Raw genomic sequence first — 16,081 nt, 5'->3', positions numbered from 1 at the left:
TAGGCGATTTCTAATTTATTCAAATGTCTAAATGTATTCCACATCAAAGCAGGTTTCCCTATGACCGGGATCCCGGGAAATTCGAAAAAAATTCCCCCTTTCTCGGGAATGCAAAAAGTCCGAGGGATATGGTTAATTTAACCAGTCCATATCAAACACATATCAAAATGGTAATATTAATCATATATAGTGATTAAAATAAACTACGGGAACGTCAGAAGCATACGGATCTTTCTACTGGTTCAAGAAGTCGAATCGGGAGATTGGTATATGAAGCAGATATATCGAAAGTTTGATCGATATAAACTACATATTACATATCTCTAGATTTTAAATTTTAACCAAATGCCATAACAATATATTACTCTCAAGAAGTCAAATCGGGAGGTCGGTCAATATGTCGGTTATATTAAAGCACAACTCAATATATACAAAATTTAGAAGAGCTCTTAATTGACTTAAAATAAAGGGTGGTTAAATTGTAAGGGCCGATGTTGAATGTGAACCACACCTAAACGCCAAGTTGTTTTCCGAATTTCATTTGACATTTCTCTATTTCAGACATACTCAATTTGAACCATGGAGAGATACACAATCCAACAACGTGTTAAATGGTTCCAAGAAATGGCAACAGTGGATGATCAATTTTCGAAGAAAATCATCTTCAGTGATGAGGCACAATTCCACCTCAGTGGATTCGTCAATAAACAGAATTGCCGCATTTGGGCGAATGAGAATCCAAAAGTGATTATCGAAAAACCAATGCACCCACAAAGAGTGACTGTTTGGTGCGGTTTATGGGCTGGCGGCATCATCGGGCCGTATTTTTTCCAAAATGAGGCCGGTCAGGCAGTTACTGTGAATGGTGTTCGCTATCGTGAGATGATAACGAACTTTTTATGACCCGAATTGGAAGATATGGATGTGGACGATATGTGGTTTCAGCAAGACGGTGCCACTTGCCACACAGCTAACGAAACGATGACTCTTTTGCGCAACGAATTCAATGGCGAACTCACGTAATGGCGATGTCAATTGGCCGCCAAGATCATGTGATTTGACACCGTTGGACTTGTTTCTTTGGGGTTATTTGAAAGAAAAGGTGTACGTCGATAAGCCAGCAACAATTCAAGTGCTAAAGGATGAGATAATTCGCACATTAACGGCATAGAACCTCCATTATGCCTCAGCGTCATCGAAAATTGGGACCATCGGATGAAGGTGTGCCACCGAGGTCGCGACGCCCATTTGGCCGATATTTTGTTCAATACATAATTGAGTAATACCAATATATCATAATAAAATAAAATGACAACAATTTCCTAAATAGTTTGTGTTTTATTCAAAATCAATATCGGTTCTTGAAATTTTAACCACCCTTTACTTCTAGATTTAAAGACAATCGAATGAAATGTGCGGGGGGAACGGTCCATATCCCATATGGGGATCGGTCCATATCCCATATAGGGATAGGTCCATATGTGAGCTATTTCAATCATAACCCAATATATACCCGATTTTGCACAGTTCCTAACTGACTAAAAACTATCATAGACTTCAAATTTCAAGTAACTGGTGTAAAAAGTGCGGCGTTCATGCCCACAAGCAGTCAAATTGGAAGATCGGGCTATATGTTTACATAAATAACATGAACCAAAGCTAAAATAACATCAAAATTTCGGTTACGTAGGCTGCCCTCAAGAAGCCAAATTAATGATCGGTCCATAAAATTCCACCAGGTTTCTGGTCTAAAATAGCTGTAGATTTCAAATTCAAAGCTCGGACAAAAATTGCGGCCTCCGTGCCTCAAGAAGTCAAATGGGGAGATCGGTCTAAATGGGGACTATATCAAAACATGGATCGGTATATGCCAAATTTGGCACAGCTCCTAAAATATTTTTAGATTTGGAATTTTTCGTCTTTAAATTTGTTTGTTTGTATGTTGACAACAAAGCAAAAGAGCGTCCAAAAATAAAAATGTTTTCAATATTTTTTTTTATGTTTTTACTTGAAAAGTTTATTTAAAAAGTTATTGAAAATTTTCTGCTAGTTGATCGAAACTGGGATTGAACACGGTATCATTCATATGCAAGACAGGCATAGTACCGCGGAGGATCCCTGGTATACGATAAAATACCCCTAGAATTGAAATTTCAAGTAAATCGGATGAAATTGCGGCTTTCACGCCCTCAAAAAATCATATGTGGATATCGGTATATACGGTGCCACATTCACACATAATCCTTGTATACCAAATTTGTCGGAGCTCTTTATGGATATAAAATACATTTACACTGAATCAAATATTGTCGTAAGGCCAAAGATCTTATGTCCTTAAAATGCGAATGCGAAATGGCTATGCACCATTTGTAATATCAAATGGTTATGCGCCATCAACGGTTTTCGGAACAACAACTGATTTTGGACGACCTTCACGAAGTTCGTCGGAGTGAACAACGACCTCGGTTGAATTCATCATATTCGTAACATCACTATTTGGTATAATTAATTAATTAGGGTTTATTACGTGTACTATAAAAACTTTGGAAAAATGTTTGTTCTGTTCTATCTGTGCATATCTTCAATATTCTAGCGTTTTTGAAAATCTGGCGGTTTTTGGTGATACAATTCTGGTAACACTTTAAACTTTGAATTGATATTAACGTGTTCTCGAAAAGACGAATTTGTTAAATGTATCCACATGCCAGCCACATTTTGCGACACTACAACAATATATTTGTATAGTTTTGGTTGTTTAAACCTAAACTTCTTTAACTGGACGTTAAATTGTATGCCCCTCCTCCCTTATTGTTTTGTTGTTAAGTGTTATTGTTTGTTCTGAAAGCACACATTTTTTCTGGTCAATTTCGAAACTTCTGCTCTATGTTGCTGTTGTTGAGAGTTTATGCTGTTATTTTTCCTGATTCTGGCAAAAAACAAAGTTACGTAATATGTTAGCCTGGATGGTGGCATAGCAGTGCTTGTAGTAGATGGTCCTATTCACAATTTTTATCTGTTAAAAACCAGACAAAGTTTTTCATGTTTATGTGGTTGTTTTGGGTGTTTTTTTTTTTGGTTAAACCTTAAGCCTTGTTTACATTTTTTGGCAGCCGACAATTCTCCACCTCGACCGGATAGAAATATACATGGAAAAGGCCAGCAACAAAAGGAAAACTTGGTCCTCTTGCGATATTATTTTTGGGTGTTCTCTGTAGTGGTTAAGTACCGTCTCGAGTGTTATTTTGCTCTATAACGCAAGTCCAATAAAAAAAGAAAAAAATGTTACTTCCATTCTCAAATGTTTTCATTTATTTGTTGGATATATCCCTTCTTTATTGGTGGTCAACGACAGAACTGCACACAACTTTTTCTGTAATTTATTATAGCAGTATTTTGCTTTTCAGCTTAATAACTACTTAGGCTATTATTTATCTGTATGGTATTCTCATTTCAACAAACTCACCTCATAACCATTTACATTCCAGGTGATATTTGCTCCTGGCCTTGAGTGTCCAGAGGTACAGTTCCCACGGATAATGTCTCCAACTTTGTAGCGAGAACGTATGCCAGTAATTACTGGATCTTTTCCAGGTACAACTGCAATAAAGATATAATTTAATATTAAAATAAATTTGTGTGCCATAGGATTCCGTATGTATAGCCCTCCAATGATAACTATCAAGATTTACAAAAAGAAATATTCATGTAGAAAGAATGTGCAAAATGTTTGCATAACAAATTCTGATATTGTTTTTAATATTCAAAAGAGGCTTTTCTTCGGTTTTTGTAACCTATAATCAAGTAAGGAAAGTCTAAAGTAGGGCGGGGCCGACTATATTATACCCTGCACCACTTAGAAGATCTAAATTTTCGATACCATATCACATTCGTCAAACGTGTTGGGGGCTATATATAAAGGTTTGTCCCAAATATATACATTTAAATATCACTCGATCTGGACAGAATTTGATAGACTTCTACAAAATCTATAGACTCAAAACTTATGTCGGCTAATGCACTAGGGTGGAACACAATGTTAGTAAAAAACAAGAATATACGTAAGTTCGGCCATGCCGAAGCTTATGTACCCTCCACCATGGATTGCGTAGAAACTTCTACTGAAGACTGTCATCCACAATCGAATTACTTGGGTTGCGGTAACACTTGCCGATGGCAAGGTATCTTAAAACTTCCTAAATTACAAGGTAGTCCATACGTAGTATATATTAAACTAAAAAAGGCCGATTAAATACGTATATAATTAAGTTTAAAGTTTCTATCGAAATAAAATTTTGACAAAATAAAATTTTGACAACATTTTCTATAGAAGTAAAATTTGGAAAAAATTTTCTATAGAAATAAAATTTGGAAAAAAAATTTTATAGACATAAAATTTTGACAAAATTTTCTATAGAAATAAAATTTTGACAAAATTTTCTATAGAAATAAAATTTTTACAAAATTGTCTATAGAAATAAAATTTTGACAAAATTTGTTAGATGTTGGTAGATTAATTTTGGTTCCAGTGGCAACCATGATTATAAACTGATATGGACCAATTTTTGTGTGATTGCGGACCGGATATATAACTATAGCCCGATATGGACCAATTTGTGCATGGTTGTCAGCGGCCATATAAAATTTTGACAAAATTTTCTATAGAAATAACATTTTGACAATGTTTTCCATAAAAATAAAATTTTGGTAGATTATTTTTGACTCGAGTGGCAACCATGAATATGAACCGATATGGACCAATTTTTGTGTGATTGGGGATCGGCTATATATAATTATGGACCGATATGGACCAATTCTTGCGTGTTTGTTAGAGACCACATTCTAACACCATGTTCCAAATTTCAACCGGATCGGATGAATTTTGCTGCTCCAAGAGGCTCCAGAACAAATCTGGGAATCGATTTATATGGGGGCTATATATAATTATGGACCAATTTTTGCATGGTCATTAGAGAACATATACCAACACCATGTACCAAATTTAAGCCGGATCGGATGCAATTTTCGTTTCTTAGAGGCTCCGCAAGCCAAATCGGGGGATCGGTTTATATGGGGGCTATATATAATTATGGACCGATGTAGACCAATGTTTGCATGGTCATTAGAGAACATATACCAATACCATGTACCAAATTTCAGCCGGATCGGATGAAATTTGCTTCTCTTAGAGGCTCCGCATGCCAAATCTGGGGATCGGTTTATATGGGGGCTATATATAATTATGGACCGATGAAGACCAATGTTGGCATGGTTGCTAGAGACCATATACTAACACCATGGACCAAAGTTCAGACGGATCGGATTAAATAATGCTCTACCCCCTGTGCAAAATTTCAACTAAATCGGAGCAAAAAATTGGCCTCTGTTGGCAATTGAGTGTAAATCGGGCGAAAGCTATATATGAGAGCTATATCTAAATCTGAACCGATTTGGATGATATTTTGCAAGTTTTTCGAGACTCATAAAATATTCGGATGTACGGAATTTGAGGAAGATCGGTTGATATACACGCCAATTATGACCAGATCGGTGAAAAATATATATGGCAGCTATATCTAAATCTGAACCGCTTTCAATAGGGATAGAACCAAAATCAATAGGGATCGTCTTTGAGCCGAAACAGGACCCATACCAAATTTTAGGACAATCGGACTAAAACTGCGAGCTGTACTTTGCACACAAAAATACATCAACAGACAGACAGACGGACAGACAGACAGACAGACGGACATCGCTAAATCGACTCAGAATTTAATTCTAAGACGATCGGTATACTAAACGATGGGTCTCAGACCTTTCCTTCTTGGCGTTACATACAAATGCACAAACTTATTATACCCTGTACCACAGTAGTGGTGAAGGGTATAAATATGGGAAACAGTTAAATCTGAAGCAATTTTAAGGAAACTTCGCAAAAGTTCATTTATGATTTATCGCTCGATATATATGTATTAGAAGTTTAAGAAAATTAGAGTAATTTTTTCAACTTTTCGACTAAGCAGTGGCGATTTCACAAGGAAAATGTTGGTATTTTGACCATTTTTGTCGAAATCAGAAAAACATATATATGGGAGCTATATCTAAATCTGAACCGATTTCAACCTAATTTGGCACGCATAGCAACAATGCTAATTCTACTCCCTGTGCAAAATTTCAACTAAATCGGAGCAAAAAATTAGCCTCTGTGGTCATATGAGTGTAAATCGGGCGAAAGCTATATATGGGAGCTATATCTAAATCTGAACCGATTTGGATGATATTTTGCAAGTTTTTCGAGACTCATAAAATATTCGGATGTACGGAATTTGAGGAAGATAGGTTGATATACACGCCAATTATGACCAGATCGGTGAAAAATATATATGGCAGCTATATCTAAATCTGAACCGATTTTTTCCAAAATCGATAGTGATCGTCTTTGAGCCGAAACAGGACCCTATACCAAATTATAGGACAATCGGACTAAAACTGCGAGCTGTACTTTGCACACAAAACTACATCAACAGACAGACAGACGGACAGACAGGCAGACGGACAGACGGACATGGCTAAATCGACTCAGAATTTAATTCTAAGCCGATCCGTATACTAAAAGGTTGGTCTATGATTACTCCTTCTTGGCGTTACATACAAATGCACAAACTTATTATACCCTGTACCACAGTAGTGGTGAAGGGTATAATAAAGAATTGAATTAAATGCATTGGTAATTGACGCTCAGAAGGAGCTATCGCAGAGCCATCTTTATACCCTTCACCACTACTGTGTATAAAAAGTTTGTGCATTTGTATGTAATGCCCAGAAGGAGCAGTCATAGACCCATCTTTTAGTATACCGATCGTCTTAGAATTAAATTCTGAGTCGTCCTCAAATTTGACACAGGGTCGTTTTTCGGATAAAGACGATCCCTATTGATATATATTAATAACCTATCTGGTCATAAATGATGTATTTATCAACCGATCTTCTTCCAATATTCGAATATTTTGTGAGTCTCGTAAATTTTGCAGAATATCAGTCAAATTGGTTCAGATTCAGATGTAGATCCCATATATAGCTTTCGCCCGATTTACACTCCTTTCGCCCCAGGCGCTAATGTTTTATTCCGATTTACGTAAATTTTTTTTTACAGTGAGTAGAATTAACATTATAAATATGCATGCCAAAGTTTGGTTGAAATCGGTTCAGATTCATATATAGATCCCATATATAGTTTTCGTCCGATTTACACTCTTATGGCTCCAGAGGCCAAAGTTTTACCCTGAGTTACGTAAAATTTTGCAGAGGTAGTTGAACTAACATTAAAATTTTATCCAAATCGGTTCATCATTAAATACTCGTATTTGTATATTTGTATAAACCTTGAGGAATACTATTTTAATCAATGGATAGAATTGCTGGAAAAGCGTTGGACTAAGTGTATTGAAGTTTCAGGAGATTATATTGAAAAATAAAAATATTTTTGAAAAACTATTCTCTTTCATTGATAGGCTAAGAAGTTTTCGAACCGCCCTCGTATGTAGTTTCCAACAAATTTGAAGGTGTTCAGCAATTGGATACACGGTGTAAAAATTATATGTTTGGAACTCAAATTTTTTAACACAATATTTTTAACTGCAATGTTCATAAACTAGCATAATGTTCATAAACTAACATAACATGTTTGGGACATATATGTTAATATGTTAGAGCATATTATGTTTGGGACATAAAATGTTTGTAAATATAATATGCTTAGATGCAAACATATATTTATTTAGAAATAGTCTATAAACATATATGTGTTTAAAAAGAGAGACCTAGAGAGTATGCTGTCAGAAAAATATTATCCAATTGGCGCCTTAAAAATATATCCACACAAAGAAACTTTCATTAAATTTTTTTTCTACAAGTGTATCCACTAAGGTGAAACATAATATGTTTGAATAATACAAACAATATTTTGTTTGGACCAATCCTGAAAATATATATGCTTGAAGCAAAATGTGTTTGGGGTATATGTTACAGAAGCGATTTTTTTGAGGGTGTACTGAGCACATCAAACCATTTACGGTGTTAGGTCCATACTTTTCGTTTGTCGAACCAAACGCGTATACTACAAGTATTGACATAGCATTAAAATGCAAATAAAAAGAAATTAAGTGCAGGAAATAAATCTCCATAAAGGGGAAAATTTAATTTTTTTGTTGTTGCCTAAAATTTTACATTGTTTCATTAAGAAAATTTAATTTTTCATTTAAAAAGTAACAAGTATATACGTAAGTTCGGTCAGGCCGAAGCTTATGTACCCTCCACCATGGATTGCGTAGAAACTTCTACTGAAGACTGTCATCCACAATCGAATTACTTGGGTTGCGGTAACGCTTGCCGATGGCAAGGTATCTTAAAACTTCCTAAATTACAAGGTAGTCCATACGTAGTATATATTAAACTAAAAAAGGCCGATTAAATACGTATATAATTAAGTTTAAAGTTTCTATAGAAATAAAATTTTGACAAAATAAAATTTTGACAACATTTTCTATAGAAGTAAAATTTGGAAAAAATTTTCTATAGAAATAAAATTTGGAAAAAAAAATTCTATAGACATAAAATTTTGACAAAATTTTCTATAGAAATAAAATTCTGACAAAATTTTCTATAGAAATAAAATTTTTACAAAATTGTCTATAGAAATAAAATTTTGACAAAATTTGGTAGATTTTGGTAGATTAGTGGCAACCATGATTATAAACCGATATGGACCAATTTTTGTGTGATTGCGGACCGGATATATAACTATAGCCCGATATGGACCAATTTGTGCATGGTTGTCAGCGGCCATATAAAATTTTGACAAAATTTTCTATAGAAATAACATTTTGACAATGTTTTCCATAAAAATAAAATTTTGGTAGATTATTTTTGGCTCGAGTGGCAACCATGAATATGAACCGATATGGACCAATTTTTGTGTGATTGGGGATCGGCTATATATAATTATGGACCGATATGGACCAATTCCTGCGTGTTTGTTAGAGACCACATTCTCACGCCATGTTCCAAATTTCAAGCGGATCGGATGAATTTTGCTCCTCCAAGAGGCTCCAGAACAAATCTGGGAATCGATTTATATGGGGGCTATATATAATTATGGACCGATATGGACCAATTTTTGCATGGTCATTAGAGAACATATACTAACACCATTTACCAAATTTCAGCCGGATCGGATGCAATTTTCGTTTCTTAGAGGCTCCGCAAGCCAAATCGGGGGATCGGTTTGTATGGGGGCTATATATAATTATGAACCCATGTGGACCAATTTTTGCATGGTCATTAGAGAACATATACCAATACCATGTACCAAATTTCAGACGGATCGGATGAAATTTGCTTCTCTTAGAGGCTCCGCATGCCAAATCTGGGGATCGGTTTATATGGGGGCTATATATAATTATGGACCGATGTGGACCAATTTTTGCATGGTTATTAGAGACCATATACTAACACCATGTACCAAATTTCAGACGGATCGGATGAAATTTGGTTCTCTTAGAGGCTCCGCAAGCCAAATCGGGGGATCGGTTTATATGGGGGCTATATGTAATTATGGACGGACGGACGGACGGACATGCTCAGATCGACTCAGAATTTCACCACGACCCAGAATATATATACTTTATGGGGTCTTAGAGCAATATTTCGATGTGTTACAAATGGAATGACAAAGTTAATATACCCCCATCCTATGGTGGAGGGCAGGGATCCGGAGCGGTCCATTTTTTTCGCTCCGCTCCGCTCCCGCTCCGGAGAAAAAAAACCGCTCCGCTCCGAGAAAAAAAATCGCTCCGCTCCGCTCCACGCTCCGCTCCTCTTCGAGAAAATTATATTACAAACATTGTATTATTTGTTCAATTGAGTTTTATTTTATTTAGAAAAATCGGGCGGTACATATATGGGAGCTATAGCTAAATCTGAACCGATTTCGATGAAATTTTCAGACTTAAAGGGTGATACAGAAGATTATTTTCGATTTCGCTGATTTTTTGCACATATAGTTAGTGCTATAGAAGATTACATTTCGCCAACTTTGGGTAAGATCGGTTGATAAATAAGGGTTTTATGACCTAATTTGGCAAAATCGGGCGATACATATATATGGGACCTATATCTAAATCTGAACCGATTTCGATGAAATTTTCAGACTTAAAGGGTGATACAGAAGATTATTTTGTGCTAAATTTGACGACGATCGGTTAGTAAAAAAGTGCAACGTGACCCCATTTGTCGAAATCGGGCAATACATATATATGGGAGCTATATCTAAAGTTGATCCGATTTCTTCCAAATTCAATAACGTTCGTCCTTGTGCCCAAAAAAACTCCCTGTACCAAATTTCATCAAAATCGGTTAATAATTGCGACCGAAATCCTGTGAACAACAAATACATGGACAGACGGACGGACACCAAGCGCTAGATCGACTCAGGAGGTGATTCTGAGTCGATCGGTATATATTTTATGGGGTCTAAAATCAATATTTCTTGTAGGCACATGTTTTTTCAGATCAAACTTATTATACCCTAACCACTATGTGGTTTAGGGTATAATGACTTTAAAACAATGTGTTGAAACATTTTATTAATTTTGAAGATTTTTTCAGAAATATTAAATCCATTTTGACTTCATTAAAACGAAATTTGCATTCATGTTAGGATACACATTTTTATGTCGAATCACTTAGCTATAAGGATAAACAGACTTCATTGAAAAGTTTAGAGACTTTTAGACAAGGAAAAACTTTTTTTCAGAGAAATACGTCTTCTATTCTAAGCAAAATTCGTATTTTAAGCAGGTGAAATATTTGGCCTCCCGACAATATTCTTTGCGGCGCACCATCTCCTATTTAATATATGATAGAAACCAAATTTATGAAAATGGACCAAAATGGACCAAATTCTGTTTGGTCTGACCATCGGACCAAATTTAAAAATTAGAAATCTTTTGGACCAAAACGGCAACGCTGATTGGAATTGAAAGTCTATACACAGAGTAGAAGTAACTATCGGTTCAGATTTAGGTATAGCTCCCATATATAGCTTTCGCCCGATTTACACTCATTTGCCCACAGAGGCCAACATTTTCCTTGTAAAATCGGCACTGCTTAGTCGAAAATTTGTAAAAATGACTCTAATTTTCCTAAACTTCTAATACATATATATCGAGCGCTAAATCATAAATAAACTTTTGCGAAGTTTCCTTAAAATTGCTTCAGATTTAAATGTTTCCCATATTTTTTTACTAACATTGTGTTCCACCCCAGTGCATTAGACGACTTAAATTTTGAGTCCCCGTGTAAAAATTGGAGGATCTAATTAGATATAATTAGATCTCAAAATTGGCCACTTTAGATCTATGCGGATTTACCCAGATATGATGAGATAGAATTAGACATAATTATATATAATTCCACATATGACGATATCTAACATCAGATCCAACCATATATAGGGATAGATGTAATTATATCAAGACATTAGATCTAGGCCAATATTGAGATCTGAGCAGATCTGCTTTCATAATAACTAGATATGATTAGATCTTACAATTTTTCGGATCTACTCATATCTAATTGTATCAAATTAGATCTCTCAATTTTTACTCGGGTCTATAGATTTTGTAGAAGTCTATCAAATTCTGTCCAAATCGAGTGATATTTAAATGTATGTATTTGGGACAAACCTTTATATATAGCCCCCAACACATTTGACGGATGTGATATGGTATCGAAAATTTAGATCTACAAAGTGGTGCAGGGTATAATATAGTCGGCCCCGCCCGACTTTAGACTTTCCTTACTTGTTTTTGTTTTGCAACAGACGTAGAGAAGAGGTTTTGTTATATTTGTAATGTGTGTGTGTATGTTTATGTTTTCAACAACCTCCATCGACATCAGTCCGTGGTATACCTACGAATATTCTTACTCAGATCTAGTGTTACCTAATTTCGCTTTTTTTACCCTTTATTGTATAATAAATGTATATGCGCACATTTTTCAACAAAAATTTAAACTATCCATAATTTTAATAAAATTTTCGAGAACTAATATCAGAAACAAGAGAATGCTAGGATATAGTACAATAGTAAAGCAATATGAATGTCCTTACACTGAAAAAAAGCATGCCCGATTCCAAAGATTTTGTCTTTACTTTAACAGTAAGGATACTTTAAAGACGTAATTCTCTTTTAAATTTGGGGGTTATGTACTTGCTTCTAGGAAGCAAATGTTAATTTTTCATTTTTTTAGATTTTTTTCGTCAGTTGTTATCAAAATCCTTTAAAAACGAGTTAACGAGTTATTTTTTTTCCATATTAAGACTCGACTTCCAGTAGAAATTATGCTATGTTTCAAGTAAAAAGCGTCTTTAAAATAAAGTTTTGAAAAACATGTCTTATTTTTAACGATTTTTTGCTTTGTAGGCAAGATGCAAAAAGGAAACAAATTTAAAGACAATTTTATTTATTTTAAAGAACTTTTCTTAATTATTAAAGTCACGTTGACCTTACCTCAAAAATTTTATCTTTCATGTTATGATACACATTTTTAAGTAAAATCACTTAATTATAAGGACATTACAACTTCATTCAAAAGTTTATTGCCTTTTGGACAAGAAAAAAAACTTTATTTTAGAGAAATGCGTCTTCCATGTTAAGCAAAATTTGAATTCTTATTCTAAGGACATGGAATCTTTGACTTCACGACAATATTTTTTTCAGTGTAGAAAACTAAAAAATTAAATATAAATAAGATCATTTAATTGCATTTATTTGACGTTCATTACAAACATCTTTGTAGTAATACGGGATGAAATTGATCGAAAGTACTGTTGTTACTTTTACAACACATACTAGATATATATTTTGACATTTGCCGTTTTTGAAAACAATTACAAAAAAACACGTTGTGTTTTCCCCAATGTACGTACGTACAAAAATACATATCGTACATTTTAAACGTTTACTCACACTACGCTAAGTACTAGCTAAATTTGAAATTACCTACACAGTGTAATTTCAAAGTTACACATTTCATTCAAGTAATATTTTATTCGGAGCGGAGCGGTTTTTCATTTGGAAACCGCTCCGCTCCCGCTCCGCTCCGGATTTTAGAAATGCCGCTCCCGCTCCGCTCCGGCTAAAAAAGGGCTTGCTCCGCTCCGCTCCGGATCCCTGGTGGAGGGTATAAAAACGAAAAACAAATAAAAAAATTACAAACATGTATGGAACTACCACCGTCAATGCAACGTTTGGTGTGACGTATGCCAATTTCCCATCTTCCTACGTGTATTGTCTTTGGTCTTTGGTTTGATATCAAAAATGTTGGTATATATAGCGGTGAAGGATATAATATAGTCGGCACGCCTGACTTTAGACTTCCTTACTTGTTTTTTTATGTGGATGTATGAATAAATTTATGTATTGTCTGATACGCATATTACGAACTACGCCACTGTAGTCAATTACTAATTGGCGTTCCCAATATTTTTCTGCATTGAGTCATCTTTCTAGGAATCGATACAAAAGTATAAAACGTTCAAAATCTTTTACGATATATCAGATTCGCAAGACCTGCTGATTTGTTTCTCTTTTTAAGTGATTTTTTTTACAATTTTAGGATTATTCGTTTGGCTTGATGATTTTTTTTATATTTTTTCTAATTGTGCTTCAGTTGAAGATGTAGCAAATTGCTTGACAAAATACTTAAAGTGCACCCCACTTAATAAGCATCATATATATTATTAAACTTTAATGCTATAATGATGATAATGATTCTTGAGGCATTCTGTATTAAACACACCTACCACTATATTCGTGTCTAATGCATGAATATCTGCTGGTGAAGTGAAGAAAATTGTCGATTGGTGGGCAATTGTTCCGAGTTGGTTGAGTCACTCAACACAACACAAGATGTTGCTTCTTAATGCTGGAGTGAGATTGTTCTCCTTTGTAATGCCATTTCATCTGATGCAGGTTGAAAATTTGTCCCAACCACATCGATATTTGCCTGCATATTGCAATGGCTCTGGATATTGGCTTTAACTATGGTGAGAGCGTTTTAGTTCAAGTGACGATTACGGTGGTTTCACATTTGAGCTCAAAACGACATTCAAAATGTGGTCTTTATTTCTAGCTTCCAGGCAGTTACCGGAATTCCAAGTTTATGTTTGAGACAGCAAGGATGTCGCCAGGATAAATGTTGTTGCCCTATCCATTTTTGCGGTTCAACTGGAGTGTGGTCATTCTATCGTATTCTGCTGTTGCTCGGTAGACAATGAAATTGAATGTTATCCATTTGGTTGGTTGTCATCACCATGGTCTTTCATTCTTTCTGGGTTTTGTGGAAAAATGTGGGTATCGCCACTAGTCTTTTGGTTGCAATCAAAGAATTGCGTTATTTGTGGGTGTTTTTTTTTATGGTCAATCGTAATGGTATTAGAGTTGTTAGGAAATATGCTGTAATTGCAATCGAAATGAAAATTGCTTTGCTTGCTTGCTTCAATAGAGAGTCATTCAAGTGAGAACAACAGGTTGGTTGTGGGAATTTTCTGTATGTGGGAAACCAATATTGATATCGAAGAAATAATCAGATAAAGCAATTACATTAAATATTGAGGAATTCGAATACATATAAGGAAACCTTAATGACTTACATACATATTTTCTGATGCAAGCGTAGATGCAACTCTATCTTCAAAGATGACGTAAACACGACTTTGCATTTGTATTGAATTGCATTATTGTAGTGGGATCGAAAATTTAAAATGCGGTATATTTTCAAATGTTTGAGGATTTATTCCGAAAAAATTTTACAAACTGATCAAAAGATGTATTGTTCATCGTTAGCCTTTACTCGTTCCCAACTTTTTGGATATCGCGACGACGAAGTCTTTCGACTCAATACGAGAATTGAACCAATTTTTGGCTTCCCCATAAGAACGAAAATGCTAATAAACCAGGTCATGCATGATCGATAGAAACATATCAGAAGGACCATGCAACGTGTGATCCAACATTATAATGCTTTAAAAACCACTTTGTCATGTCTTTCCAAATATTGTGGCTGTTTTTCATCCAATGATCTTGTCAAACGCATCAACTGAGTTCGACACAATGCCCCTTTGATCGTATCAGTGGGTGGCTGAGCTCATATTACAATGGTTGCTTTTATATTTCTGGAAAAATCGTTTTACTGTTTTTCAAATTATTCTCCATTATGATCTATACACTTTAAATGCGTTCGAAAAAATTGTCTAAGCACTTTTGTCACTCTGATTGAGGTTTATCCAAAACATGCATACCGAATGCATCAACTGCTTCACCAGTTGTCCAAAAACGTTGACCTCTCAAATTATTTTTTTTACGTATGGGATAAAAAAGAAGGCATTCGGTACCAAGTCAAACTCGCTGCTTTGAGGGCTCAAGTCAAAAGTAAAGATTCGTCTTCGGCGACTGGTTTTCTTGATTTCTTGGAAAACAACTGGCAACAAATGGTTGCAAACCACACAGAATTTATTCTGCGTTGTTCCCATGGAACATTTGCGACATGCCGAGTTTTTTCGAAAAAAGCCGGTTATTTGCTTGGAAGTGCTTCAAGCGCGAGCCAATTTGGTTGGATTTGGCCCACCTTGAAACACCCATACAGTCGACTGCTGTTTACTTTCGTGCTCATAGGCGTAAATTCATCACCTTTGACTATGTCACAGGCGTGTTTCGAAGCACCGCTATCGTTTTTTTGTGATTTCTTTTGATCAATCGATACGAGCCTTTTTTGAGCGATTGATAAATTGTATAGGATCCAAGACGAACAAATTTTTGACGGTCAAATGTTCATGAAATAATGAATTTATTCTGGTATTACTAATGCCTAAGGATGTCTGAATTTCACGATAAGCCACATAATAATCGCGCGGTATCAGCTGGCGTACGACATCATTGGTTTACGGAACAAAAACTGATTTTGAACGACCTTCACGAAATTCGACATGGTGTGAACTACGTTCTCGGTTCCTTTCACCATATCA

At 35.2% G+C, this 16,081-nt stretch overlaps 1 protein-coding gene across 1 annotated transcript in view; it reads right to left on the bottom strand.

Annotated features, from left to right (window-relative positions):
- Positions 1–16,081, bottom strand: part of LOC142224479 (uncharacterized) — a 457,797-nt gene that overhangs the window by 36,082 nt on the left and 405,634 nt on the right. Inside the window, exon 5 of the mRNA XM_075294253.1 lies at positions 3,464–3,597. Coding sequence (XP_075150368.1) covers positions 3,464–3,597 — 134 coding nt within the window. The remainder of the gene's footprint in view (positions 1–3,463; positions 3,598–16,081) is intronic.

This window comes from Haematobia irritans, chromosome 2, assembly GCF_050003625.1.
Source record: "Haematobia irritans isolate KBUSLIRL chromosome 2, ASM5000362v1, whole genome shotgun sequence".
In the NCBI taxonomy this organism is placed as follows: domain Eukaryota; kingdom Metazoa; phylum Arthropoda; class Insecta; order Diptera; family Muscidae; genus Haematobia; species Haematobia irritans.
This window is presented reverse-complemented; position numbering and strand designations above follow the sequence as displayed.